General features: G+C 35.1%; 1 protein-coding gene across 9 annotated transcripts in view; it reads left to right on the top strand.

Annotated features, from left to right (window-relative positions):
- Positions 1-2,505: 2,505 nt before the first annotated feature.
- The window catches only part of POSTN (periostin), a 35,457-nt gene continuing 21,922 nt past the window's right edge, over positions 2,506-16,040 (top strand). For 2 of the 9 annotated variants that reach the window (XM_082781752.1, XM_082781750.1), the window contains exons 1-7: positions 2,525-2,841; positions 4,307-4,405; positions 10,485-10,549; positions 12,273-12,430; positions 13,039-13,203; positions 14,154-14,300; positions 15,853-15,994. In XM_082781752.1, the coding sequence (XP_082637878.1) occupies positions 2,720-2,841; positions 4,307-4,405; positions 10,485-10,549; positions 12,273-12,430; positions 13,039-13,203; positions 14,154-14,300; positions 15,853-15,994 (898 nt within the window). In that variant the 5' untranslated portion in view covers positions 2,525-2,719. Of the gene's footprint in view, positions 2,842-4,306; positions 4,406-10,484; positions 10,550-12,272; positions 12,431-13,038; positions 13,204-14,153; positions 14,301-15,852; positions 15,995-16,040 lie in introns of all 9 variants that reach the window. The other 7 variants (XM_082781748.1, XM_082781749.1, XM_082781751.1 and 4 more) reach the window with 7 other exon arrangements.

Raw genomic sequence — 16,040 nt, 5'->3', positions numbered from 1 at the left:
ATTCATGTAGTTGGTCTGTTTTTTTCTTCTTGATGCTTTTTTTCTTCCATAAGTTTTTAAATGATAAGTGGGTGCAGTTTCCATCATTTGAAGATTTTCAAAATAGACAGAGATGAGCTTTGTCTATTCTGGCCTCTGCGTTTTTAATACCACTCACCAAAGCAAGTTATTCAATATTTTAGAGATTTTTCAGAAAGTCACTTACGATCATTATTTTTCTTCATGCTATTTTATTTCCTTGAAATTTATGTCAGTACTTACTCATTTTTAGTAACATTTGCATCATTAAATAGAATGAGAATGTAGTCACTAAGTTTTCTACAAGGTTTAATATAAATTCTTTAATCTGATTATTTAATATTTGCATATTAACAATTTGCATATTTAACACCATTTTCTGTGCTGTCCTATACCTCTGCCACCATATCTGATACTAAGTTTAACACATAGCAATAGTTCAGATTTTTATTTATTTATTTATTTTATATACCTCTGAAGTGGAAAGACTAGCTTTTTAACATTAATGTTCATTGCTTATATGGAAGTAGAAACCTGAATGGTTTTAGGATTATTATTTGTTGCTGTTATGCTTAGTTCCTATCATAATCAAAAACAATCAGTGACAGAGAAGATACTATTAATAAAAACAACCAGTGTAAGAATTAAAGTCTTCTCTCAGTACTCACTCCAACTCTCAGTGAGATAACTACATTATGCAATAAATACGGGGTTCGCTGTGATATGAAACTGATTCACCAATCAGAAAGCTGGAAAAATATGGAAATACTTGCCCTGTTCATGTTCCTTGTTCCTTAATTGCAGTGCATAGCTTTATAAACGACAGGAGCTCAGTGTGTGTAGCAGCATTAAGTTTTACTCATTTTTTGGTGCTACATAGTTAAATGTGGAAGAGGAGGACAAGAGCTATACTGAGAGGTTGGAGTCTCAAGAGGGTGACACTCCTGAAAATACAGGCTTCTGGGGCAATGCTGTGACTTTCTCAAGTTTATCAAGGTACTTTAATGGTAACTTCAGTATATCTTCTAATTTTTTTTTTCGTTTGTAGAATGAGAACTGCAAAGGGTAATCAACTGAGGCTAATTAGCATCTCTAAATGCCATAGCTAGGTATTTAAGTGGTGATATTTCTTGCAATATTTTTCTGCAAAGACCAGAAAGAGGTAAAAAGCTTTGAGATGAATAGAAGGAGCACAGCAGTGACATTCTCCTACAACTTCTAATGCTATGTCATATAGTTCACCTCCATGAGCTATCTGAAGGTGATGATTTCAGGCATGATGATTTCAGGATTTTTCCTGAATTCACACACAGCCATCAGCTATCTTGAGTCATTTGTACGTAGGAAGATACAGGCTGCAGTACAAAAAAAAAAAAAAAAAAAAAAAAGTTTTTCTAGCTTTTAATCAAATGTCCATGTCCTTAACCTTAGAAACCATGAAGTACCATGGTTATGTAAGATACACCCTTAATCATTAAATGCCTATATACCTATGCCTAGTTATAATCCTCACCTATAATGGCACATAGGAAATAGCCAGTGTCTCTGGCCACTGCTTGTTGTCCCATTTTTCTCTGTTCTGTAATGAGAGATTGGTCCCAGGTGTGTCGGCCCAATACAGCATCCTTTTCCACATCCATTCCCATATTCACATAACCACTCTCCCTGATATGGAGGAATAAGCTACAGCTAAGTACTGTCTTGAAAACCAATATATTTTCACAAAGATCTGAAATGATCTACAGAGTATACCTTGAAATTGTATTCATATGTGAACACTTTTATGCGAATGGCAGATTTTTTTCCTTGACTTGAACATTTCAGACTCCTGGATTGCAGTTCAAACACCGACTGTCCCTGGAGCATTAAGACTGTCACTTCACTTCACTTTTCTGCCTCAGTTCCCACATTTGCAGCTCAGAATTATATTTTCTACTTGCTTCATGAGAGGCTCCCAGCAACTAACTAATGGTATAAGTAGGTACATATTAAAATTTCCAGTTACTTGGTGATTTTTGTATGACTATATAAAGCTCTAAATAAAAGCATTATGCAATAGTACGTGTTACTATTAGAATTAAAATACATATTTAAACTAATAGTGCAACTGCTTCATAATCAGAATGTATGTTAATACGGTCTTCTTTTCCTGAAGACAATAAAAGCTGTTCCAGATTATTGTTTGGAACTATTGTTCCAGTAGATTATTGTTTGGAACTTTCACCAACTTCACTAGTTAAACAACTCAGAGTTGATAACTATGAGGACATGGAAAACAAAGGAAAGCAATGCAGTTCTTATGGCAAGAAACTTCCTCTGGGTTTGAACAAAGCCACACATAATGATCCTGACTTCTGGATGCTTCAGTGCTAAAAATACCAAATCATAAGTCAAAGTCTAAACTTCCCAAACTTTTTCTGCTGTTGTGTCAGCAGAATAAAATGCTAAGCCTTCTGTAATGAGGAAGAAATTAGTCAATCAGGGATAAAAAAAGAACAGTTTATGCGGCTAATGTATGGTATTAATTTAGATTACTGAAGCTGGCAGCCAAAGCAGCTGCTCTAAGGAGGGTGGTACAAAGTTTCAGGTTGATCCTGTAGTTCCCTCCCACCACCTTCCAGCATGTATATAAATTGTCAGCTCTCCAGACCCTTTGCCAGTTCTCTCTTCTAGACTTGTCAGAAGCAACAGAGGACTAAAGATGAAGATCTTTTTCTTACTCACCTTTTCTACTATTTTCTTGACTTCTTTTGAACAAGCATCTGCATCTGCTCACTATGACAAGATTTTAACTCATAGTCGAATAAGGGCACGCGACCAAGGGTAAGTGCATTGTGTTCATTTGCATTTTAAATGTGGGTTTCTTAACAGTTATTCTCTCCTTTCTTCTCACATTATATTAAATGTGTTTTTTCTTTCACTATGAATTCTTACTATCATTCAAGAATAACTTTCTTTCTGAATTAATTTTATAAGAACTGCTCCTGAATTAAAAGTTTCTTGGGGAGTTTCAAAAGGAGTCAAATTAATGTTAAACTTCTTAAAACCTGTAAAAAATAAAATCCCCGCTTCCTGATGAATAAGACACATACATTTTAGAATCATTTAAGTCAATTGCAGTTCATAATTAATATAATGGGATATGGGGTGTGTTTAATATACATTTTAAAATATTTGGATAGAATTGATACCTATTCCACAACATTTACTCTCTTAATTCTATCCTAATGAAAATCATGAGCTCTACTTTCTGACACGGGAAAATACACTAGGAGTCCTTTGTAAAACTTCTGCTCCTGCTAGAGTAATGCAGCAAGCTGCTCAGCAGGGTGTCCAGAAGACAATGCTTACAAGCCAGTCTGCTCAGAGACATGGAACTAATTTGAACAGCTGGTGTCAGGGAAACGCATGTGTCTAAACGTATTTTCTTTCAGTCTTTTAAGTAAAAAAACTTTCTGTGAAAAGAATTGTTCACCATCCTGTCCTTCTTATTGAACTCTCTCTATCTCTCTCTCTCCCTCTGTGTGTGTGTGTTTTGAATAGAAAGAGTTGTCTGGCTTCCCATTGTTGTAAAGCATGTGTTCTAACTTTTGAACTGATGAACTTCTGTACTGTAAAAGTATATGAATTAGTGACAAAACACCTTTGCTCCATGGAATTTGCTCTTAAGAAATTCCTCTACACTACCATGCTAAGAAAAAGTTTTCTCTGTTTGAAATCTGTGACTCCTTTTATTTACATGCCAATTACCCTTTGGTCCCCAGTAATTCCCAGAATGTTTACTTAGGTGCTTGCGGTACTCCAAAAGGTTTGTAATCAAAATAGCTGATTGATTTACAGAAGACAGGGTTCCCTTTTACATAAAGAACCAGTCACTTCTCTTCACCATCTGCCCATGACCTTCAGCTGCACAGATGTGTGCAAGAAAAAAAAACTTTAATAAAAAGAGCTTGATGGTATTCACAGCTCAGTTCCTAGTGGCTTGTAATTAATTCACTTCCCAGGAGGAAGGAAGAAATGTAAGGCATATTGAGGCAGAGGGTCAGGACAGAGCAGATGGGGATCATCTGTCCCTACCAGGAGAGTGGGCTTGCCAAGGAACACAGCTGGGTAGTCCCAGGAGCTTGCACTGTAGTTGCTTCAATGCACACCTGCCCTGACAACTGAACCCAGATGTTGGTTTCTTACTCTTGCTCAGTAGGAACTGTGTTTGCTGCTATTTTATATAACGCTTTCCCAAAGATGAACAAAAATTCCTTTTTAAAATGTTTCTCACTCCCACCCATAGCCCCAATGTCTGTGCCCTTCAGCAAGTTATGGGAACCAAAAAGAAATACTTCAGCACCTGCAGAAACTGGTACCAGGGAGCCATCTGTGGAAAGAAAGCGTAAGTATCTGCTGTTTCTAAACATTTATTGAAATGGCATAGTGTACTATTAGAAAGTTCTTATTTTCTCAGTGAAAATTTTGAAACAAAATACTTGTTTCAGAAGCAGAGGCAGGAATAATGAACTTCATAATTTTACAGTGTTACAGCATCCCTTTCCCTAAAACCACCTCTAAAACCACTCGAGTAACTGATTCAATGATTGCTGCCAAAAATAGTCACAAAAGGCATGAAAATGACAGCATGGTATGTAGCACTTTTTAAATTGAGTGGGCTTCAAATCATTAGTTTAAGGAATAGTTATTTAAGTTTTTGTATCTCTCTTTTAAACATGAGGAGAGGTTAAGTGTCCTACCAAAAAATGCAGGGGGATCTAAGAAGCCAGTTGTGGAAAGAACGCAACACTATCCAGCAGAGTTGAGTGGTTAGACCACATCTTTCCACAAAGGAAAAAAAAATATATATATATGCGTATATATATATATGGGTGTATATATATATGGGTGTATATATATATATATATATATGCGTATATATATATACTTGAGGACACAAAATAAGTCTGGGTGACTTTGACATTCTTTTGGAATCTGTATATAAATTTCATTTTTTAGTTTTTCTGATAATGCAAGCCATTGCCTTTTCATGTGGAAAAAAAAGTCAGTAGTATTGGTCACTACCTCTGCATCTACCACAGAATGGTTTCAGGGTAAGAACACACACAAAAGCTCCAATCCAGAACTTGGTCTGCCCCATTTGTCATGTTTAAAATTTAGTTAATTTAACAGCAACTGACACTGTTTACCCAATGCATTAAACTAATGTTTTTCCAGTGTACCACATTTTTCTCTTGATGTTACACAATTACTTGGATAACTTTCCCAGCAGTTGTCAAAGGAAGTTATTGTTTCTGCTTTGCCATTATTCTCTTACAGGGTCCAGATAGGTCTGGGATGACATTTTCAGAACAGCTCAAGAGAACAGGGAGTCTAAGCTTCATTTGCAACTGTGTGATATCAGGAGTCTCATATTGAAAGCCCATAAAAAATCTTCCACATATCTGTGTAATGTTCAAGTACACAATTTTAATAGTCACTCAGAGATTATGTGCCCTAAGAAATAGATATTAAGTTACATTGATACAAGGTGCATATTACATGCAAGAGGAACTTAACTCCTTTAAAAGTAAGATAGGTGTTTAAAACGTACCTAAATAACCTCAATCACTGTTTCAGATGTTAATGAAAAGTGAAAGAAAGATTCTTTGTTTCCAGGCCAAAGGATTCCTTAAAGGAGGTTAATATGGAAGAAAAATAATGATTAGCAGTATTGATCACATAAGCCAAAGATGGCTCCCTTTATAAAATAATCTTATTCACAGTTCTTCTTAAGCATGATCCCTATACGTTTTAATGTAAAACTGATTACAACTGTATGATTGTCCATGTGGGCGAAATACCTCCGCTAATGATTTTTTCACTGTTCAAATCAGACATGAATTTGTAGACAGTAGTCAGGCAGAGACCTGAAATAGACTTATACTGTGATTTCTAGTACTCCTGTTGGGTGTCAGAGGCTTTGCATTTTTGAGATTCCCAAAAGACACTGCAGGTCATAACACAGTATTGGAAAGGACCCTTAGGGAAAAGACTGAAGAAAGATGTTGGAGGAGGAAGTTTTCTCCCATTGTCTTTCTGAGAAAATGTGTTTATTTCCCTGCCAGTGTAACATGGATTAATGGAATTTAGTTTCATTTACAATACAATGAGGCATAAATTCCACCACAGTCTTGCCTTTCAAGGCAAGTAGTGACACAGTTTTGAAGTCTAGACATGAAGTATGATACCATGGCCCTACCTGAACTAAAGAAAGTATGATTTTCATGGAACAAGTTATCACCCTAAGTTTTCTGCTATTGTAAACTTTATTGGATTGCTAATTACTTATTTCCTTAAGGATATGAAAGAAAGTAACAGCATTAAGCTAGAGTGGTAGTAGCACAAATCATAACAAATTTCCTTTGAAGAGAAGCAATCTGCTTATTTTAAATCCTCAGAATTTCTTCTGAAATATGATTTATTGTCTAGAATCCTGACCAGTCTCTCCTATTTTGAATTTAGCTTTGTTTTTCTTAGATATTCCTGACAGGGTAGAATCAATTTTTCATACAAATTATCCAGAAAGTTTGGGTAATTAAAAATTGTAACAATGAACAATTTCCAGTCAATCTAGACTCTGTGTGGTCATTTACCCCATCTCTGCCTTCAGTTCCTTCAGTACCCATAGGTTTATAGTCTTTATCAGAATCTTCTCCTCCAGGTGGCATTATAATACTGACTTCCTTTCTTCCTCAGTGGACATGCTGCAAGTCATCCAAAATATTTCACCTTTTGAGAAAAGTCTGCCATACCACTGATTTGTTTGGCATTACATGCTATTCCACTACAGACACATTAGGAAGAAGGATATTTCCTGAAAATGACTTAGACTGAAATTTGGATATTCTCAAAGTCAGCTTTGGAAACCAACTTACTCCTGTGGTTTTATTCCTAGAAAGATGTTGTGTCTTCCCAGGAGCAAAAGTTTGCTCTCAGCACAAATCTGAGAAGGAACTCATTACTTTACTAAGCTCCAGAAGTAAAATGAGTTGTGTAGTGAGAGATAGCTTAACGTGTAAGGAAAAGTAATTTGAAGAAATAGACAGTTTGGACTCACATGACTCTGTTCTATTCTCTGATAAGAATTTAGAGTAACATAAACTGAAAAACATTTGACAGAGCTAGCGTAAGGCAATAAGCAGGAAACCTTCTGCAGCCAACCAATGGCAGACACTGAGAAACAGTATCTCCATCCTCTTTTAACACTCCTACCATTGTAAGTACTCAGAGAGGAAGGCTAGAAGGGGAAAACAGTGTGTATGAAACTAAATAGAGTCATAGGCAGAACTGGGCTTTTTATTTTGTGTGTGTGTATGTGGCTGTAATAGAACATCTGTTATAATTTAGTCTTAGCTCTTAATTGGATTTTTATATTATGTTCTCAAAGCATAGATGGAGATTTGACTAAAGGTGTTACTTTAGTAAGAACAGTAATCCAAAGGACAATGGCTCTTCTCAAGTCAATATCTCTGATATCTCTATGTTAACAAGCCATTCATGAATGTATATATGATCTATAAAATGTTTATTTAAGAAAGTTTTTTACATTTACATTTCCTGTCAACTGCTGTAAATTTCTAATAGGGATACAACTTAAAGATTTGCTAAAAACAAAGTCTTTTGGACCAGAAAGCTTTCCACTGTTTTTATACAATATTTTATCTCCATGCCAGCAAGGAGTAGAAAGGGATGAGTCACAGAACTCATCTGAATAAGCTGAAAACTGCTCTGTTAACCAAGAATAACAAGGACATAAAATAGTCTAGCTCTATCTTCTGTTCCTTTGGAATATATTCCCTTGGATGCGGTAGGAACAGGAGGGTAGTAAAAAATACAAAAGCAACAACAGCAAGATGGACACCATCTTATACTGAGCTAGTAGGGTGATACAGATGAGGATGACTTACAGTGTGAGATGGCACTTCTCACGTGTACTGTGTATATGAGTGATGCTGAGGAAATGCATCTTGCATCAAGTTATATCTTGTTCTGAAGTTATCTTGGAATTCTCTCTATGGACCCCTCTTCTTCCATTCTGTCTTCCTCACTACATTTTGAGCACATTTGATACATCAACTTTCACAGAATCATCTCTAATTGCTGTCAACCATAATGGAATATCAATAATGATTAGTAGGAATTTACAGTAACACTTGATGACTGAAAAAAGCCTTGGTTGTACATAACAAGTTACATGGTAAATAAGGCACTGATCTTGTAATGCTTGAGTCAAGAAACATCTTTCTTAATCATGTTCTTCAGCCAATTTTCTGCCCTTCATTAATTGTTGGGTATGTTAAGAGGAAACAACTTTCCATATCTTATGCTATACTTGCAACTCAACTTCTTTTGCTTCTCCAAAAGCTAATGAAGACTGCCGTCTCTTATAGCTACTCAGAGGGTGGGGGTAGAGATATTTTCTATTCAATGGAAAAGAACAATTTTCTCATGACAAAGCAATTCACACAGTTGGACAAACATTCTGAGTCCTGTCAGGTGACTTGTTTTATTAGCTTCTGACAAGGATGCAACTAGGAGGAAGGGTATAAGGTTAATTTCCTTATTAATTAGTAAATCTGTAGCTTAAACTCTCTTCATCTTGTATTCCTAGGAAATAGTCATTCAGTGAATTGCCCTACAGAAACATACTAAGAACTGTAGAAATACTTTCAATATATGGCTTGTCTGCTAAAGAGATGAACATGCCAGAAATGTGAAAATGTCATGTACATATGTGTTTATGACAGAATAGAAATGATAGGGTTTGTTTGGTTGTTGTTGTTTTCTAATATTTATTCTTTAACATCTCTATCAAACCACAGTAAATTATGGAATTCCAAACTTGACTTTTAAAATAATGCTTTGTAATGCTATTGATCTTCGAGTCTACATTCATTTTTTAAATCTCTTCTAGTAGTTTAGATAGTGAAGTTCTTAAGTCCAACTTTTCATTTGAGTAAGCTGTTCAGTTTAATGAGTTTGTGGTTAATGTTTGTCAACTTTAGCTTATGAAAAATGAGAGAAGCCTATTCAACTCCCACTGAAGAGTCATCAATTTAAAAATTGGAATGCAGTAGTAAAGACTCAGCAAAAGTCTTCAAGGAATTACTGTTGAGAACTCTTTTAACACTGCCAACATCAGCCACAGATATAAAAATAAGACTTTTATGTAAAACTATGATGGCAATTTTCCTTGTCATTCCCAGTGTACCATAGTTTGAAAAGAAATACCTGAAATGTAAAGTCAGCAAGTTTAAAATATGCTTTAGACCTTGATAAGGTCGACATAATTTAGACCTGATATTATTTGTTGATATTCCCTGCCTGTAAGGGCCAAAATCAACTCAGTGATAACTCTGTGAATTTCAGTGTTTGCACTTTATTATGAGAGAATTGTCAAGCAAAGCTATGGTAGATCTTTTGTTTCTGTTATATTAATTATATTAATTAAGAAGACATTATTGACTTCAGAGCTAAGTTAAATGTTAAAATACAGAATTATCAGTTAGCCCTGATTTGCTGCTCTATATAGCTTATACATGCTCAAAAATGGGTATATTTTATTGATATCATTATATAGCACTGAGTCTGTTCTATTGATAAATTTTATGTATACTGTGATGGCATGCTCTTTTAACCCTGTTCTTGGCTTGTTACAATCTGGTTTTCATCCTTAATCTATTTACCAGGAAACTTTCCCTCAAGTCCAGCTATTCTGTCTTTAGTCATTTTACTTTCTATGATCTGCTTTATATCTGTTCTTAATTAGTTCTCTCCCTCATTCCTGAGCTTCTTCAAAGTCTTCTTTGATACACTGGGGCTCTGCCATCCCACTTTCTTTCACCATACAATCCACAGAACCTTCTTCTTCAGTACCCTTTAAGTTCCTATATCCAGAATGCTGATTACCTCATATAGTTTTGTCATTTAAATTTATTTTCAGTTTATTTTTTTTATTTCCTTTTACAACCCAGCTTATAACAGTTCCTCTCACTGTCCCTGCTACCTTTTTTTTTTTCTTTCCTCAGTCCCATTTAATCTTTTCAAAATAGACCCATCAAATTGATTTTCTTCAGCTGCTATTTTATTTACATGATCTTTTCGTAACTCTGCATGATATCTACATTCCCTCCCATGTTCCCTCCTATCACTTAAACTTAATGACTGCAGTCATATTGTAAATTCAAAAGCTCTGCATTTACTAAAACAACAACAAAGTTGTAATGTATACAGAATAGGTCAAATGATAAAAAGGCCACAAATGTCAGAAGAATGTATACTTAGCTATGCAAAATTAATAATGAAAAATAAAAATTAAAATTAAAAAAAAAAAAAAAAAAAAAAGACAAGGCTATGAGCTGAAATTTGTGTACAGTTGTCCTGTATGTTACTTAATTATGTTTTTCATTTTTATTCCACAGAACTGTCTTATACGAGTGCTGTCCTGGATATATGAAGATGGATGGTATGAGAGGATGTCCTGCAGGTACAGGCTTTTTTGCATGTGGATGAATCAGTATATGACAAGCATTACAACAGAGGAGACTTTGGGCCCCTCAGTACAAGAAGGACATTGAGGCCCTGGAACGTGTCCAGAGAAGGGCTACAAAGCTGGTGAAGGGCCCAGAGCACAAGTCCGATTAGGAAACTGGTGTTGTTTAGTCTGGAGAAGAGAAGGCTCAGGGGAGACTTCATTGCTCTCTGCAATTACCTGAAAGGAAGGTGTGACGAACTGGGGGTTGGCCTCTTCTCGCAGGTAGCTAGTGATAGGACAAGAGGGAATGACCTCAAGTTGCTTCAGGGGAGGTTCAGGTTGGAAATGAGGAGACATTTCTCCTCAGAGAGAGTAATCAGGCATTGGAATTGGTTGCCCAGGGAGGTGGTGGTATCACCGTCTCTGGGGGTGTTCAAGGTAAGGTTGGATGAGGTGCTTAAGGAACATGGTTTAGTGAGCAACTGGTGGTAAGAGGATAGTTAGACCAGATGATCTTGGAGGTCTTTTCCAACATTAATGATTCTATGGTTCTATAAGACTGCCTGAGAATAGAAAGGTTCGTTTGCATACTGTCAATACAGTTAAAAATGAGCCTCCATTGAATGAGGTCATGCAGTTTAAGTTGAATTCTCAGGCTGCTTCTAGCTGCTGGGTTGGAAAGAAGTGGTATACTCCTCAGTTCCCAAACCTACAGAAGGTGAATTTTTATTCCTATTCCCCTCCCACTCCAGAGTAACCTAAAGCACACCAGTGACGTCAAAAACCTAGGACATGAAATGTGGCTTATCTAAGTTCTGTTTATTTCTTTGCCTGAGAAGACTTGAATCTTGTTAACTAAAAGTGTGTTACAGACTTTAAATATACTAAGAAGGGGTTAAAATGAAGACAGGAAATCTTAATTCTCCTGGTTTTGGTGATCTGTTTACATAAATAAAGTTAATTGCAACAGGAAAGAATAATTTTAAATGGCATGCTTCAGAACACTATATCTGAGCTGCTCTTTTTACATTCTGTAATAAAGTAAGGCCATCTAAGACAGAGTTCATCTTGTTTAGAAGAATTCATGTCACTTCAGATGTTTACATTGGAAAGAGGTTAGTCATACTCTAAAGTTGCCTGTTCCTCTCCGCAACTGTAAAAACAGCCAAGGACAACTAGCTCACACATCAATTGCTGACTTGTAGATGCATAGAATTAGGAGATATGCATCCTATTCTCATGTGGCAGTGCTTTAACTGTGAGTCTATAGTCTTACTACCTTCTGGCTGAATCAATATCTGTGCAAGCCAAACACTGGAGGAGGCCTCACAAATAGAATTCTGTTTCACCATGCCCACTCCATTGCAATATTTGTGGCTGTAGATAGAATTGACTCATGTCCTTTCTCAAGGGTCCCAAATGGATAGGTTTCTACATCAGGTTAAGCTTGGCACAAACCAGACATTTTTCTAAAGAAAATATAACAATATTTGGTTTTGTTTGATCTAATTTTTCATCTCATTAAGCAAACCGGAAAATAAATAACAAGCAGATGTGTTTGGATGGATTTGGATTACATTGATAATGGAATTTTAATACAAGCATATTGTTTTAATATTGATTTAAATAGTTTCATAAAGCAAATACCATTGTCTAAACAAAATAAATAAATTAGGTTTGGTCATGAGAAACTGACTGAAGAACTTACAGTATTTTTGTCTAATGTCTGTTTTAGTTGCTCCTATTGATCATGTATATGGTACACTTGGTATTGTGGGAGCTACCTCCACTCAGCAATATTCTGACATGTCAAAACTGAGAGAAGAGATTGAAGGACGAGGTTCATTCACTTTCTTTGCACCAAGCAATGAAGCATGGGAGCAATTAAGTTCAGTAAGTGTGTGTGTGTGTTTGAGCATGTGTTTTAAGTATATTTCAATTTCAGGGAATGTTTTGGATGCAATAAACTAGACTGGAAATGATAATGAGATTTTAGATATAAATGGGCAATAGTTATAATACAGAAATGTACATATAACGTGCATTACTGAAGCTAGAACATCTGAGTTTATTTTCAGTAATACTAAGCAACAGTAAGCATTTCTTGTTTAAGCACTTGCATGTCAAATTTAAATCTTGCTAGTTTTAGCATAGTTTTGAGGAAAACAACAGGAATTCCAGCAATTACATAATATAGAGTACATTCATGTTTTGACAGTGACTCAGGTGTCCTCCTTTTAGTAATGCTATTAGTTAAAATAAACATTGAGCCAAAACACTTTGAATGACTTCTCTGTGATGAGACCTCTTGTCTTCCATTTGTGAGCAAGTCAGACCAAAGCATTATCTAAACAGAGCCAGATTGATAGGTATTGAAGTCATATTGGAATTAAGTGCCAACTACATTGAAAGCATAAGTTAAGGTAAAGCAATATGTACATCTTTCTGAGTGGAAGAATGTTCTTGAAAAATCCAATTAATTAAAATCCTTTCTTCTTCAGGAAATTCACAGGAATTTGGTTGACAATGTAAATATTGAATTATATAATGCTCTCCACCACCATATGATAAACAAGCGCATGTTGACAAAAGATCTTAAGAATGGCATGACATTGGTGTCCATGTATAATGGCCAGAAATTGCTTATTAACCATTATCCTAATGGGGTAAGTCTATTTACATGAGTTTTTCTATATATTCTATATTTTTTCTATATTTTTTTTCTATATTATAGTAATTCAATTTTAGCCACTGTTTGTTCCTTTATTTTCTTCTATAGCTAAGGATATTGCTTTTGGAAAGATTAGCATCTAGCAAGTCAGTTGTCACCGATAAAATAATTAAATGGTCTTGAAAAAAATCAGTTTGCTGTGCAGGCTAATCGCCAAGAAAGAACTAATAAATATATGCTGTTTGCTGTTTAAAAATCAAAGTTCAAATGAGAATGAACTTGCTCCATAGAAGACAAAGCCTTTCATAGTGAAAATACATCATCATCGTAGATCTGAAAGCAAAATTTGATAGTGCTATCAAATTTTTCTTTGATAGTTTCTATCAAAGAAAATTTGATAGAAAAAGATATCTATTTACAAAATAACATTAAATCAGGCCTTTAATTATATCAGATCGTTTATTTGAATTGGAGTGCATGGTAGAAGCATTTAAGGTTGCAACGATACAGGTATCCATTACTTTCCAGAAATAATTTTATTTTTATAAATGTTAAAAAACTCCCAGTCATGTTACCTGTCTTTTCTTAAAATGCATGGAAATTTTTATGCTAGCCTACAATTTACATCAGTAAAAACCAATACGATCATCATATTAACCAGATATGGAAAGCAAGTCTGAAGAATAAGGATTGCAATGACAAATAAAACATGACTATGAAATCAATGTAGACTGCACTAATCTGCTGCTATCCAGTGCTTTCCAGAAGAGTTCAGTCAGCCTCTTAAATCCTGCAAGGTTTTACTTGATATTTAAAATAAAACCAGAAAGAACATCAGTGAACACATTATGTACAATACACGTATGGCCAGTCTGTAAGAATCCGACTGCAAGTGTATGATCAAGTGAATGTTTAATCATCTACTGCTTGATTCGTCAAACATAGGTTGTTACCGTTAACTGTGCCAGGGTCATCCATGGCAACCAGATTGCTACCAATGGTGTTGTTCATGTCATTGACCGTGTCCTGACTCCAGTTGGAAATACCATTCAAGATTTCATTGAAGTAGAGGATGATCTTTCATCTCTCAGAGTAAGTGGACAAAAATAGAAACACTTTTCTGGTCTTGTAGTTTCTTTTTTTTTTCTATTCATGTATGAGGCCTGGAAGTAAGAGTATTCAATAACAGAGAAAGAGAAATAAATCAAATAAAGGATTCCTACTAATACTGCAAAGCTAGCTATTTAAAGAGAAAGTGCATTTTATGTAAGGAGTCCTCTTGTGTTCTTTTGTGGATCTTGTGGATCATCAATAGGACAGATCATGTCACTATCTAAAAAGTGTGCCCTTTCTTCAAGTAGTGAGGTAATGCAACGTATGAGCATAAGTTGCGGTGTCTGGTGCTAGATAAATAAGAACAATTTCAAGATGTGTGACAGAAAATGGTAAAATATATTTTTTTCCAGAATCTGCTCATAGCAAGTTTCATAACACCATGGAAAACATGGATTTTTCTTGCAGGAGAGAACCGGCTTACTTTCTGTCCAATTTATTCTGTCTAATTTATTCTTCTTCCAGAAGATGTGTCTTCTTAGCGTAATAGGATTTCACAATGCACATCTAACAAAATATGTTATAGTTCTGCAAATAGCTTTTGTTCTCTTCCCTTCTCCACCTCCTCTTAAAATACAAAACTATTTCAAATGCAGTGGCATAAAGGTGGAAAAGACAGCCTGAATTCTCTAAACCCAGTCCATTGCACTTTCAGGCAACCATATACTTTTAAATCCTTTAAAAAACTGGGGCTAACGCAAGTCTTTTCTACTCTTCAGGTGAAAAAAAAACTTTTTTTTCCTACATTTTCTATATTTTCTTCTGCATTTTTTCTTCTACGTGTTCTATTTGTGTTAACTTCCATGAACTCTAAGCAAGACCATTTCACCTAATCCTAGATGACATTTTACCTGTTACTTTTTACTTACTTACATATCTGCCTAACAGTGCTTGGAAAAAAAAAAAAAAAAAAAAAAAAAAAAAAACATTTTTTTTTACTATTCTAGGTATTATTATTCAGGTATTATTATTTTTTATTATTCCAACTGTAACACATTTTTTATTATTCCAGGTAGAAGTTAATTTTGTTGATAGAGCATTGCATTAATCTAATGTGTCAAAACCTACACGTTCATATTTTTCATTTAAAAATTTAAGAAATAATAATTTGTGCCCTGCTGTCAGTTCTATCAGAATTTATTGATTAGTGTGTGCTAATTTAAGGAGGGAACTCATCATATCAAGGTACATCTTTTCCCACAGAATTAATTTTTTATTCATGTTTGTCATTTCATTTTTAACACATCTTTCTATAACACTGATCTCATTGTCACAGTAAAGAACTCTAGATACAAAGTGAAAACACATGAGAAGCTTTGTGCTAAATGCTGCCTGTGAGATCTCATGAATAAATCTGCAGTTTTCAGTGTAAACTCAACATTGCTCTTAAAGAGCAAGATTTGACTACGTCAGAGTTCTAAATTAGGGAATAAAAAGTGTGAGCTTTTTGTCCATTTTTTTTTTTCCTGTGTCTACATGGCTAAGCTAATGCTTTAAATAACCAGCATATATAACGAAGTTTATGTTTTAGGCTGCTGCAATCACATCAGATGTCTTGGATATTCTTGGAAGGCCTGGTCATTACACACTCTTTGCTCCTACTAATGAAGCTTTTGAGAGTCTTCCAAGGGGAATCTTAGAAAGGATCATGGGTGACAAGGTGGCCTCTGAAGGTATGTAAACTTTTCTTGCAGAAGAAGAATACAGGTTAGTAAATCA

This window comes from Aythya marila (assembly GCF_965140915.1).
Source record: "Aythya marila genome assembly, chromosome: 1".
In the NCBI taxonomy this organism is placed as follows: Eukaryota; Metazoa; Chordata; class Aves; order Anseriformes; family Anatidae; genus Aythya; species Aythya marila.
The sequence above is the reverse complement of the archived record's forward strand: the minus strand, read 5'-3'. Positions and strand labels throughout refer to the sequence as shown.